The 12,626-nt window shown below is 41.4% G+C and overlaps 1 protein-coding gene across 1 annotated transcript in view; it reads left to right on the top strand.

The window, feature by feature from the left end:
• The window catches only part of LOC103069474 (UDP-glucuronosyltransferase 3A1), a 30,228-nt gene extending 22,501 nt beyond the window's left edge, over nt 1-7,727 (top strand). Inside the window, 2 exon segments of the mRNA XM_007461850.1 lie at nt 5,920-6,090; nt 7,247-7,727. Of these exon segments, the coding sequence (XP_007461912.1) occupies nt 5,920-6,090; nt 7,247-7,727 (652 nt within the window).
• The last annotated feature ends 4,899 nt before the right edge of the window (nt 7,728-12,626 follow it).

Genomic DNA, 12,626 nt, shown 5'->3' with positions numbered 1-12,626 from the left:
TCTTTCCCTCTCCTTCTAAGCTTTGCACAACTCCCATCTTCAAGACTCTAAATTTTATTAATTCTCACTCTTTGTTTCCTTAGCACAAGGGGTGGTGGCTGCTTTCTGTAGCTACTAACTCTGTAATGCCTCAATATCTCTCATTTGGTTACGGAGTTCTCCAAAATCTGGTGGAAAGTCTTTATTTTAAATTCTCTCTGTTCAAATAACTGAAGAGGTGAACAATGGCCTGGGCTTTTCTCTTCACACTGGATTCTGACTGATACACTAGGTTATTCAGACTATCCTTCCAGTAGAAAACAAATTGAAGAAGCTGGATAAAATATAAAAAAACAATCTTCAAAGCATCAAAGGACTAATAGGATAATAAGGAATCATTAGGCCAAATTCAAAATGCAAGCTGGAGCTCTGGGAGGCAAGGAAAGGAAAGCAGTTTGCCCTAAGGGGATTTGTTGATCCCATCAAATGTGGATTGAGGGTTTGGCAGACTGACTGGAGATTGGCAAGAGCAAAGACCTTGGAACTGAAAAGGTCCTATCCTTACATTAAGGGTGAACCAGAGATAATTCTGCCCCTGCCCTGCCACCTGCATACGTCTGTGTGTCAAGTTGCCTTGATGCTGAATAGAGCAGGGGTAATATGAAAAGATTAAAAAAAGACTTAGCCCTGGGAAGCTGTCATCATAGGCTGGTCCCTGTTTGGGAGGAGACAGAAAATAGGGAAGGATTATGTAGAGAAATAATGAGAAATCTTTTGAGAATTTCCTAGAGCTGACAAAAAACATCAATTTACAAATTCAAGAGGCCAAAGTGAGAGACACATTATAGAAAAAGTGTAGAACTCGAATGACAAAGAAAATCTTTAAAGCTGCCATGGGAAAAAATAGATTAACGTTCCTGAAGCCCCAGTTACTCCCAACTTATTTCTCACGTTAAACAAAAGTGGAGACTAGAAGATGATGGAATGTTATCTTCAATGTGCTGAAAGTAAGTAATGATCAATTTAGCTTTTTTATGGGGGGGATTTTTTTATTATTACTGATTCAACTTTATTACTGGTAATTGGTCTGTTCATATTTTCTGTTTCTTTCTGGTTCAGTCTTGGGAGATTGTACATTTCTGGGAATTTGTCTATTTCTTCTAGGTTGTCTATTTTATTGGTGTATAATTATTCACAGTAGTCTCTTATGATCCTTAGTATTTCTGTGGTGTCAGTTATAACTTCTCCTTTTTCACTTCTGGTTTTATTGATTTGGGCCCTTTCTCTCTTTTTCTTGATGAATCTGGCTAAAGGTTTATCAATTTTGTTTATTATTTCAAAGAACCAGCTCTTAGTTTCATTGATCTTTTTTATTTTTTTATTCCCTCTTTCATTTATTTCTGCTCTGATGTTTATGATTTCTTTCCTTCTACTAACTTTGGGTTTTTACTTTTTTTAGTTCCTCTAGATGTAAGGTTAGGTTGTTTATCTGAGGTTTTTCTTTTTTCCTGAGGTAAGGTTGTATGGTTAGAAACTTCCCTCTTAGAGCTGCTTTTGTTCCATCCCATAGATTTTGGATTGCTGTGTTTTCATTTTCATTTGTCTCTAGGTATTTTTTGATTTCCTCAGTAATTTATTAGTTTTTTAGCATATTGTTTAGCCTCCACGTTTTTGTGTTTTTCTGCAGCATTTTTTTTCTTATACTTGATTTCTAGTCTCATAGAATTGTGGTTGGAAAAGATGCTTGATATGATTTCAGTCTTCTTAAATTTACTGAGACTTGTTTTGTGGCCTAGCATGTGATCTATCCTGAAGAATGTTCTATGTGCACTTGAAGAGAACATGTATTCTGCTGCTTTGGGATGGAATGTTCTATATACATTTATTAAGCCCATCTGGACTAATGTGTAATTTAAGGCCAGTTTTCCTTGTTGATTTTCTGTCTGGGTTATCTGTCCATTGCTGTAAATAGGGTGTTAAAATCCCCTACTATTACTGTGTTACTGTCAATTTCTCCCTTTATGTTGGTTAATATTCATTTTATGTATATAGGTGCTTTTATGTTGGGTCCATATATATTTATAATTGTTATACCTTCTTGGATTGATCCCCTTATCATTATGTAATGTCCTTCTTTGTCTCCTGTTACAGTCTTTCTTTTAAAGTCTATTTTGTCTAATCTAAGTGTTGCTACTCCAGCTTTCTTTCTATTGTATGGAATACCTTTTCCCATCCCCTCAGTTTCAGTGTGTGTGTATCTTTAGATCTAAAGTTAGTATCTTGTTGATATAAGACATATATATATATATATATATATATATATATATATATATATCCATTTAGCCACTCTATGCCTTTTGATTGGAGCACTTAGTCCATTTAATTTTAATGTAATTATTAATAGATATGTATTTATTACCATTTTGATAATTGTTTTGAAGCTGTTTTTGTAGTTCTTTTTTGTTCCTTTTTTCTTTGTTTGCTCTCATCTCTTGTAATTTGATGATTATCTTTAGTGTTATATTTGGATTCCTTTCTCTCTCTTTTTTTTTTTTGTGTGTGTGTGTATCTATTATATATTTTTCGTTTGTGGTTGCCATCAGGTTTATATATAACAATCTGCATATATGGGGTACTGGGGTCAGTTCAGTCTTGCTGGTGGGTGGGCTTGGTCCTGACATAGTCAGTTGCAGGACTACAGTGGTTCTGGGGCTGTTGTTGGCTAATTGGCAGGTGGGGCTGAAGCCCAGAGGGTCCTGGAGCTAGTGCCAGCCCACTGGTAGGCAGAGCTGAATCCTGGGGTCTCTGGCTGTGGGGTCTTGGGGGGCTCAGATTTGGTATGTTAGCCTGCTGGTGGGTGGGGCTGGGATCCAGGGGGTCCTGGGGTTGATGTCTTCCCACTAGTAGATGAGGCTTTTTCCAGGGCTAGTGCTGGCCCAGTGGTGGGTGGAGTCAGGTCCCAGAGTTTCTGACTGCAGGGCCCTGGGGATCCTGGAGTTGGTGTCAACCCACTAGTGGGAGGGGCCGGTTCCCATTGGCTAGCTGCAGGGTCCAGGGAGTCCCGGGGCTAGTGCTGGTGCACTGATGGGTGTGTCCAGGTCTCCTGGTTCCTCTGGTGGGTAAGGCTGGGTCCCAGAGTGGCTGTAGGCTCAGAGGGTCTTACAGCAGCCTGCCTGCTGGTGGGCAGGTCTGTGTTCCTACAGGCTAGCTGCTTGGTCTGAGGCATTCCAGTACTCCTGATGGGCTGGTGAGCAGGGCTGGGTCCTGGAGCTAATAAACTAGAAGGAGGATTCCAAACTGGTGCTTATCAGCACCAGTGTCCTTGTTGTAGAATGAGTTCCCTAAAATGACTTGCTGCCAGTACCTATGTCCTCAGGCTGAGCTCCAGTTGCCTCCTGCATCTCTGGGAGGCTCTCTAAGATCAGCAGATGGGTCTGACTTAGGATCCTTTCAAATTACTGCTTCTGCCCTGGGTCCTGAAGTGTGTGAGATTGTATGTGCACACCTTTTAAGAGTGGAGTCTCGGGCTTCCCTGGTGGTGCAGTGGTTGAGAGTCCGCCTGCCGACGCAGGGGACATGGGTTCGTGCCCCGGTCCGGGAAGATCCCACATGCCGCGGAGCGACTAGGCCCATGAGCCGTGGCCGCTGAGCCTGTGCGTCCGGAGCCTGTGCTCTGCAATGGGAGAGGCCACAACAGTGAGAGGCCCACGTACCGCAAAAAAAACAAAACAAAAAAACCAAAAAATAAAAGAGTGGAGTCTTTATTTCCCACAGCCTTCTGTTTCTCCCAAAAGTAGGCCCTGCTGGTCTTTAAAGTCAAACATTCTGGGGGCTCATCTTCTCAGTGAAGAGCCCTGAGCTGGGGAAGCTTGATGTGGGGCTCAGACCCCTTGCTCCTTGGGGAGAACCTCTGCAGTTGCAATGATCCTCCTGTTTATGGGTTGTCCACCTGGGCATATGGTTCTTGACCATATTGTGTCTCCACCACTCCTCTCTGTCTTGCTGTGGTTCCTTCTTTATATATTTAGCTGTAGAAGAACTTTCTGCTAGTCTTCCTGTCTTTCTCATCAATAGTTGTTCTGTAAATATTTGTAATTTTGGTGTACCTGTGGGAGAAGGTGAGCTCAGGATCTTCCTACTCTGCCATCTGGCCACTCCCCTGTCAATATATCTTTTAATAATGAGGGTGAAATAAAACCACTGCCAGAGGCAAAAGGGGAGAATTCTTACCAGCTGATTCTTGATAAAGGAAATACTATAGGATATACTTTAGGAAGAAGTGATCCCACAAGGAAGGTCAGAGATGTAAGAAAAACAGAACAAAGAGAAAGTATATGAGCAAATCTAAGCAAGCATTGATAGACATAACATTTAAATATTAATAATTTTATAATTAAATTATTAAATTATGTATAATTCATATAATATATTGAAGTAAAAAATATTGTTTTCTGAGGTTAAAAATACAGGCTCAAAATGTGTAACAAAAATAGCATGTAAGTCAGGAGGGGGTAAATGGAACTTCTAGGGTTCTTGTCTTGCCCAGAAGTAGGTAAAGATATGGATTAATTTTTGACCTTGACAGGTTGTAAAGGCACGCTGTGAATCTGGGATAACTTATTTGAAGAAAAGAGAAATCATTAGAGGGAGAAAATGGAGTGACAAAACATATTCCAAGCTCTAAAGGAAGACAAAACAGAGAGGAAAGAAAGAATAAGAGGGAGAAATAGAAACATGGTAGATATAAACATATATACTCCAGTTCAAATACAAAGATTGACAGACTTGATTAACAACATCAAGCTGATTGCCATTTCAAGAGGCATATCTAAAACATGAGGATACAGGAGGGTTGATTATAAAAGGATAGAAAAAGACAGGTCAGGTAACACTAATGGAAAATAAGACCTGAATAATTAGGAATAATATCAGACAAACAGACTTGAGGTGTAAAGCTTTACCAGAGACAAAATTGTACTTTTGTAATGAAGGTTAGTTATTTCACTGGGAATGTGTGGTGCCTGAAACTCTAACTGTAAATGGATATGTATCTAATGATGTGGCCTCAAAAACTGAAGCAACAAGAAAAATTAGAATCATAGTGGGAGATTTTAAAAACGTTTTTAAAGACAAATTTCTAATATTTGTAAAAGCAGAACTTCCCCATGCCCAACACTTAGCTTCAATGATTATAAACTCCTGGCAAATTTTCTTTCTTTTATATTCCCGCCTCCTTTCAACTTTGCCTCTGTCCCCTGCCCCAACTTATACTGAAGCAAATCCAAAACATCATAATACTTCATCTGTGTCCCAGAATGTATCTGAAGAGCCAAGGTATCTCTTTTAAAATAACCATAATAACATTGTGATGCTTCTCCAAATGAATAGTAACTATTTAATATCGTCAAATATTGTGCTCCTATTTCTCTGATATTCATAAATTTTTAGAGTTCGTTTGAATCATGTCATCTAAAATTTTAACACTCCTGATATCTGACCCTCACATCTCCTTCCTTGTGTGATTTTCTTAGCAGCACATACCATTAACATGCTATATATTTTGTTTATTACTGTGTTTAGCATTTGTCTGCCTAGCAGAAGGCTACCTGAAATAAAATTGGTTAGCAATATAATTGTTGAATACAAATAAGATTGGAGTTAGACAAAAAAAAAATTATTTTTCTGATACATTATGAGAGGTACCAGATAACATTTGGGCTGCAGACTTGTAATGCCTATAAAGGTCCACTTCTCTCTCTCTTTCATCACAATGGCCGTGGCTGTGTAAAGGATGCATCATCAGGTGCTCCCACCCCCTGACCCCTGCCCAGCACCTGGGTGCCATCCTCCAGACAGGGGATGCAGCACACCTCAAGCCCCACACCTTCCAGTAGCCATGGTATGAGCAGTACCTGCTGGACGTCTTGTTGTTCCTGCTAGTGGTCACCCTGGGCACCTCGTGGTTCTGTGGGCAGCTGCTGGGCCTGGTGGCCAGGTGGCTGTGTGGGACCAGGAAGCTGAAGAAGGTCTGAGGCCAAGTGGAGCCTTGGAGAGGGTGTGCTGGGGAGCCACTGGTTCTTTGAAGGCTTCCCGCAGCACTGTACACCGCTGGCATCCTCCCCTTCACTTTCTCTTGACAGGACACACCTTTCTCCTATTTTCTGCCTCTTTAGAAACTTTATGAAGAACTCTTGGGTTTCTTTTTAAAAATATTGTGGTAAAATATACACCACATAAAATTACCATTTAAGGGAGAGTATGGGGAGACAAGGGAGGAGCGGTGAAGAAACAATAGTATAGCCTTGGGGGCAGGGTCCTGATCCCCCCTCAAGAGATATACAGTAAGTCCCCTACATAAGAACCTTCGAGTTGCAAGCTTGCAAAGATGTGGATGCCTGTTCCATCAACGTCAGGTGTGAGTGAAATGGCAGCTTGCCCTCCGTCTCCTGTTGCTGACAGTCCTTCAGCTCTACCATCTCCCACCTCCTCTCCCTCCTCCAGTCAGTAACTCTTCTTGCCTGTTCACTCGATGCCAGCCCCTGGATGCCAGCTGTTGTACTGTACTACTCTACTTTTCAAGGCACTATACTGTAAGATTAACAACATTTTCTTTATTTTTTGTGTTTGTTTTTCATGTATTATTTGTGTGAAAAGTATTATAAACCTATTACAGTACAGTTCTAGCTGATTGTGTTAGTTGGGTACCTAGGCTAACTTTGTTGGACTTACAAACAAATTGGACTTATGAACGCGCTCTCGGAACGGAACTGGTTCGTATGTAGGGGACTTTCCATGCATAACATTATCTGTGAGCTCCTCTGCAGAGCTAAAACCCCCACCAAATGGAAGACCTGATGAAGCACTCTTCGTTCCAGAGAGGGTCACAGTTCGCCCGTCATCACCTGACACCAGATGATCTCTGGATTGAAGGAATGTGGGCCCTGCACACACCCTGATCCTTATCAGCAACCCCGCCCCTGGACTATAAGACTCTCTCAGGCACCCCCCACCCCTGGGTCAGGATACACAGTTTTGAGGGCATTAGCTCACTGTGGCCCCCTTTGCCTGGCAAAGCAATAAAGCTATTCTCTCCTACTTCACCCCCACCCCCCAGATATTGTGGTAAAATATACACCACATAAAAATTACCATTTAACCATTGAGTATACAGTTCAGTGGCATTAAGTACATTCACATTGTTGTGCAAATGTCACTACCATCCAATTCCAGAACGTTTTTCATCTTTCCAAACTAAAACTCCACACAGGTTAAAGGATAGCTGCCCACTTCCCATCCCCCTTAACCCCCGCCAAGCTTCTAAGCAGCCCATGATCTACTTCTGTGTCTCTGAATCTGAACTTGAGCTTCTGGATTGCCCCCGACCAACGGACACTTCTACTCAGACCAGCCTGCTTCAGCCTCTCTGTCCAGGAGGCTTCTCAGGCTCTTTCCCAATTTCTCCTTCTTTCACTTTTCATAGAACTCACATGAGCTATTTGGCAGATTCTTCCATGTGGGCCTTCTTGCATCTCCTTTTCATCTTGCCTTCCCAGAGACTGGGAAACCTGGTCTCCGTCCTGCAGGTCAGCAGGGACACCGCCCCCAGGACCCCGTCTTTGGTCTCTGCCCGAGTCCCCTCCTGCGCAGAGCACCTCCTTTGCTGTCAGTCCTGGAGCCTTTGGTCCACAGCTGATGCTGCTTGCTTCCCACTGTTCACAGTTGCCTCCTCAGTATCCCCACTCAAATAAATGGGGTCCCGGAAACCTAAGTGAAGAAATGGAACTTACATGTAAGGCTTGGGGCCTCAGGTCCAAGAACCATGGCCGTGCCCAAGCCTCTTGATTTAGGAAACATTCCATCTGCCACCTCATGTAGCAGAGAACATCCCTATGTGTGGTAAACCCTTAAGGGTGACATTCAGTTCCTACTAACAGAAACAAGAAAAAAAGAATGGCTTAAACACTCTGGAGTTTTTGGTTTTTTCTTCCCTGGACACAACCTGGAGACCGGACGTGGAAGGCTGGTGTGGTGACTCATCCCGCTGTCCACAGGTTTTTTTCTTTTTTTTTGGACTTTTGACCTCCTGTCTTATACTATTCTCCAAGTTGCCTCTCGGGTTTGTTGCTCTCATGAAATATTTTACCTTCAATTATCATGTCCTCCTATTTGCTTTTGCATTCTGAAATGGAATTAAATTCCTCCTTAAAAGTTCTAGTGTATGGTATCTAGTAGATTAAAACATGGTGAAGAAAATATTAGAAACAAGGGATGGCCCTGGAAACTGCAGTTCTGGATTGCTTAATTCTGGGTTGTGAAACACATCTTGGAATAATTCAAATGAAAACATGAAACAGTTATTACAAATGCTCGCTGCAGAAATAGGGAAATGCCCACACCTGCCAGTGACGGGATGGGATTTGCCTGGTTGTATGGACAGCTGGGTGCCTGCTCTCCACCCATTTCTGTGAGTTCTCATGCTGTAAGTGTGTCCCACACAGTTAGGAGCATGTCACTTGCAGAAGTGTGTGTGTGTGTGTGTGTGTGTGTGTGTGTGAACTAAGGTTTTATTTCCACAATTCTTATAAGATCTATTAAACTGGTCTTTGGCATAAGTTCCTTGAGGGACAGATATGCAACCCTCTCTGTGTTGTCATTGGAACGAGTGGCCAGAATTGTATTCCCCTTTGTAAGCAACACAGGGACCTAGGGATGAGGCTCCCTGGCTTGTAACTCCCTCTCTCCTGCTCTCACTACAAAATCCTTCCTGATCATCTGGTAACTCAGTGAGGCCAACTCTTTCTGGTGCTTTCTAGGCCCCACCCCAATCCAAGAAATCTGATCAATAGCAGCCAATGAGCCAGAACGATGCCTCCAGTTTGTTTCCGCCAAGCATCCCACACAGGGCCGGCTGCCAGCATGGCCTTGATGACCTGGAAATCCGATCTCATCACTCCGTGACTAAAATCCTTTGTCGTCTCCCACTACAGGGAATACAAGGCCTCTATGATCTCTCTCTGGCTACCACAGCAGGCACGTCTCGAAAATTCTGAAATAGACCCCCAAATATGTTCAGTTGATTTTTAACAAAGGTGCAAAGACAGTTCAATGGAAAAAGAAAAATCTTTTCAGCAAACTTACTGGAATCCAATCCTTTTCAGCAAACTGCACTGGGTTGGCCAAAAAGTTCGTAGTTACCACAACACACCTACTAGAATGGCTAAAATTTAAAAGGCTGACAATACCAATAGTTGGCAAGGACATAGAGCTACTGGAATCCATACATTCCACTGCTGATGGGAAAGTAAAATGGTACAGCCACTTAGGAAAATCTCCATACAGTTTCCCCAAAACAGTTGAGCATCTATGTGCCAAATGACTAAGCCATTCCAATTCTAGGTATTTACTCAAGTTAAATGAAAATATGTGTCCACCTGAAAACTTGTACACAGATATTCATAACAACTTTATTTGTAACAGCCTTAGCCTAAGAAAAAACGAAATGCCCATAAACAGGTGAATGGATAAACAAGTTGTGGTATATGCATAAAAAGGACTATTGCTCAGCAGTAAAAAGGAACATGCTACTGATGTACACAACCATATACACGGATCTCAAAATGATCTTGCTGAGCGAAAGAAGCCGGACTCAAAGAAGTGCCTCCTGCATGATTCACTTATATAAAATTCAAGAAAATGTAAACTAATCTCTACTGACAAAAAGGAGACTAATGGTTGCATGGGGCTGTGGGCTGTGGGAGGGTGCACTGTGAATGGGGTGATGGAAATCTTTGCAGTGGTGGCTTTGTAGGTGTATATATCTATCAAAACTAAGTGGATAAAGAAGATGTGGCACATATATACAATGGAATATTACTCAGCCATAAAAAGAAACGAAATTGAGCTATTTGTAATGAGGTGGATAGATCTAGAGTCTGTCATACAGAGTGAAGTAAGTCAGAAAGAGAAGGACAAATACCGTATGCTAACACATATATATGGAATTTAAGAAAAAAAAAATGTTATGAAGAACCTAGGGGTAAAACAGGAATAAAGACAGAGACCTACTGGAGAACAGACTTGAGGATATGGGGAGGGGGAAGGGTGAGGTGTGTTAGGGCGAGAGAGAGACATGGACATATATATACTAACAAACGTAAGGTAGATAGCCAGTGGGAAGCAGCCGCATGGCACAGGGAAACCGGCTCGGTTCTTTGTGGCTGTCTGGAGGGGTGGGATAGGGAGGGTGGGAGGGAGGGAGACAAAGAGGGAAGAGATATGGGAACATATATATATGTATAACTGACTCACTCTGTTATAAAGCAGAAACTAACACACCATTGTAAAGCAATTATACCCCAATAAAGATGTTGAAAAAAAAAAAAAAAAAAAAAACTAAGTGGATGTAGTTTGTTGTACACAAGTTAGATCTTAAAATTGTTTTGAAAATCTCTATGGGTGAGATATGCTTTTAAGTGTTTTTCTATTTGTGTACCTTAAATTTTAGTATTTGGGAATTATTGTTCCATTTGAATATAACTGAAAATGCAAATACATTATAATTTCCAAAACAGTAGAGCTGGTACAATTTTGAAAAGGGAGGAGATATATGTATACAAGAAGTAAGGTCATTTCCTGGAGAATCAGAGGGACTAATGGTAAAAGCCTAGGATTAGGGGTCAAGTTCACATACTCAGGCCTAATGCATGTTTATTTTATGAGTGGAACCTGGGGTCTTCCATAATTATAACACACAATTACACATTTGAAAAATTATAAGCACAGGTAAGACATTTAATTTTTGAGCTTTAATGGACATTAAACATGACATAAACTAAGGATTTAGGTATAAAATACCTATTTTTGGAGTTGCATTTTAAGATTCTGAAAGGAAGTTCAAGATGCCATTTATATTTCCTTTCACTGTTCTGCTTATTTGTTTCTACATTACCACCATCTCATATTGATTCTTTGTGTACCTGTCTACCCCGATGCTCTGTAGATGTGGTTTTACCTCATGTCAATCTTTCATTGTTTTGTTTATCACATCCTAACTGCAGGCTATTAAGAGATGGTTATGTTATTTATTTAAATGTCAAAAAACTATTCGTGTAAAAGGAAGTAAATGAAATATCTATGGTCCTACACAAACTTCTACTTAGTACAAGGACTTAACTACTTCTGAAAAGCAGACTTTGTATTTTAAATGTCCTTCATATAAATACATTTCATCCCGTTCAAAAATTTGATTCAACCAACAATGACTGATTTCATATCTGTACATGGTACTGGGCATTTTGGAAGATGCAAAGATGAACCAGACTCTTTCCCAGTCCTCTAAGAGCTCTCAGTTGGTTTTCCATTGTCTTACTGATTAATTAAAAGGCAGATTTATCTGTCATTGGTAGTGCATCTTGTCTAAGTGATTGCTCCTTAATAGCTTATTAGTTTAGCTTAATAATTTCACTTAGTGAAAGTCAAGTGAACTGCTTGATACCATGAGGTCAGCTGCAGCAAGAAGGGGTATTTGGGGATGAAATGGCTAATGGCGTGTGGAGAAGAAACTCAGAACTACCCTGGGGTGGCGGTGGGGAGCACATCTAATCCATGTCAGTGTCAGCACCATCTTAGTGCTTGATAGTGGTCATGGGCCATAGGCAGGAACCCTCTGGAAACAGTATCTAACCCCCAAAGAGAGAAAAGGACACATTTTTGAATGAATGGATATTTTTTTGTACCTCAAATCACACCCTGCTGGAAATCCCCTCAACCAAGACAAATCTTCATTAAAATTCATAGAGAACATCACCCCTTTGACCTCCAGGGCAAGTCTGAGAAGTTGACAAGGCAGATATAGAGTCTGTTCTAGAGACTGTAGAAATCAATGACCACACTTGCCTGAGAAGACATGTAATGTGAGAACAGATCTTCATAGTTCTAGTCTCCCGTTCTCTGCATGACTTCATGATGGAGGCAAGAGAAGCGGTGAAAATGATGAAGGTAGGAGAGATGTCATCAGTACAGATTAGAGAGACCATGATTAAGGTGTTGTTTTCTAAACAGGGCCACTTCTCCTCTGGCAAACTTGTTGTTAGGGAACAAGTGTAAAAAAAAGATGAGAAGTGAAAAAAAAAAAGAGGAGAAAGGTGAAAAGAAGACACCAAGGATGGGAAGAGTGGGAAATGAATCCTATCAATGTGTGGCTGTGCAGAAGGAGGGAGGACTTTGAATCACCTGTAATTATACCTGCCTGCTCCCGTGTATTGTGGTTTTAAGTCTTACCTGATAATTAGACGCCATCTGGAGACAACAGAAGGGTGGGGAAGAGTTGCCTAAAGAAGTAAGAGAATTTGCTGAACATTATCTTATACAACCTAGGAGGCAAGTTTTGTGTTCTTCTAGAAACCAAACAACTGCCAGCCAACTCCCTGTTGGCTTCTCTCCTAAGGCCAACAGCTTGGGTTTTCACAGTCACTGGATTTCCTAGGCAACAGAAGTGTAAACTTGAGAAGATGCAGGGCCGGGATAGGGATTGACAATGAGCTGAGCCAATGAGGCTGTAAGTTTGCAGCAGTGATTCCTAGACATCCAATTGTCAGGAAGAGGGTGGACCAGGAGGTATGAGGACAGAAGGTAAGAGGGAGGAGGCA

The sequence above is a fragment of the Lipotes vexillifer genome, unplaced genomic scaffold (genome assembly GCF_000442215.2).
Source record: "Lipotes vexillifer unplaced genomic scaffold, Lipotes_vexillifer_v1.1 scaffold715, whole genome shotgun sequence".
Taxonomy (NCBI): Eukaryota; Metazoa; Chordata; class Mammalia; order Artiodactyla; family Lipotidae; genus Lipotes; species Lipotes vexillifer.
Note: the sequence above shows the minus strand (reverse complement) of the source record. Positions and strands in the feature narration are given on the sequence as shown.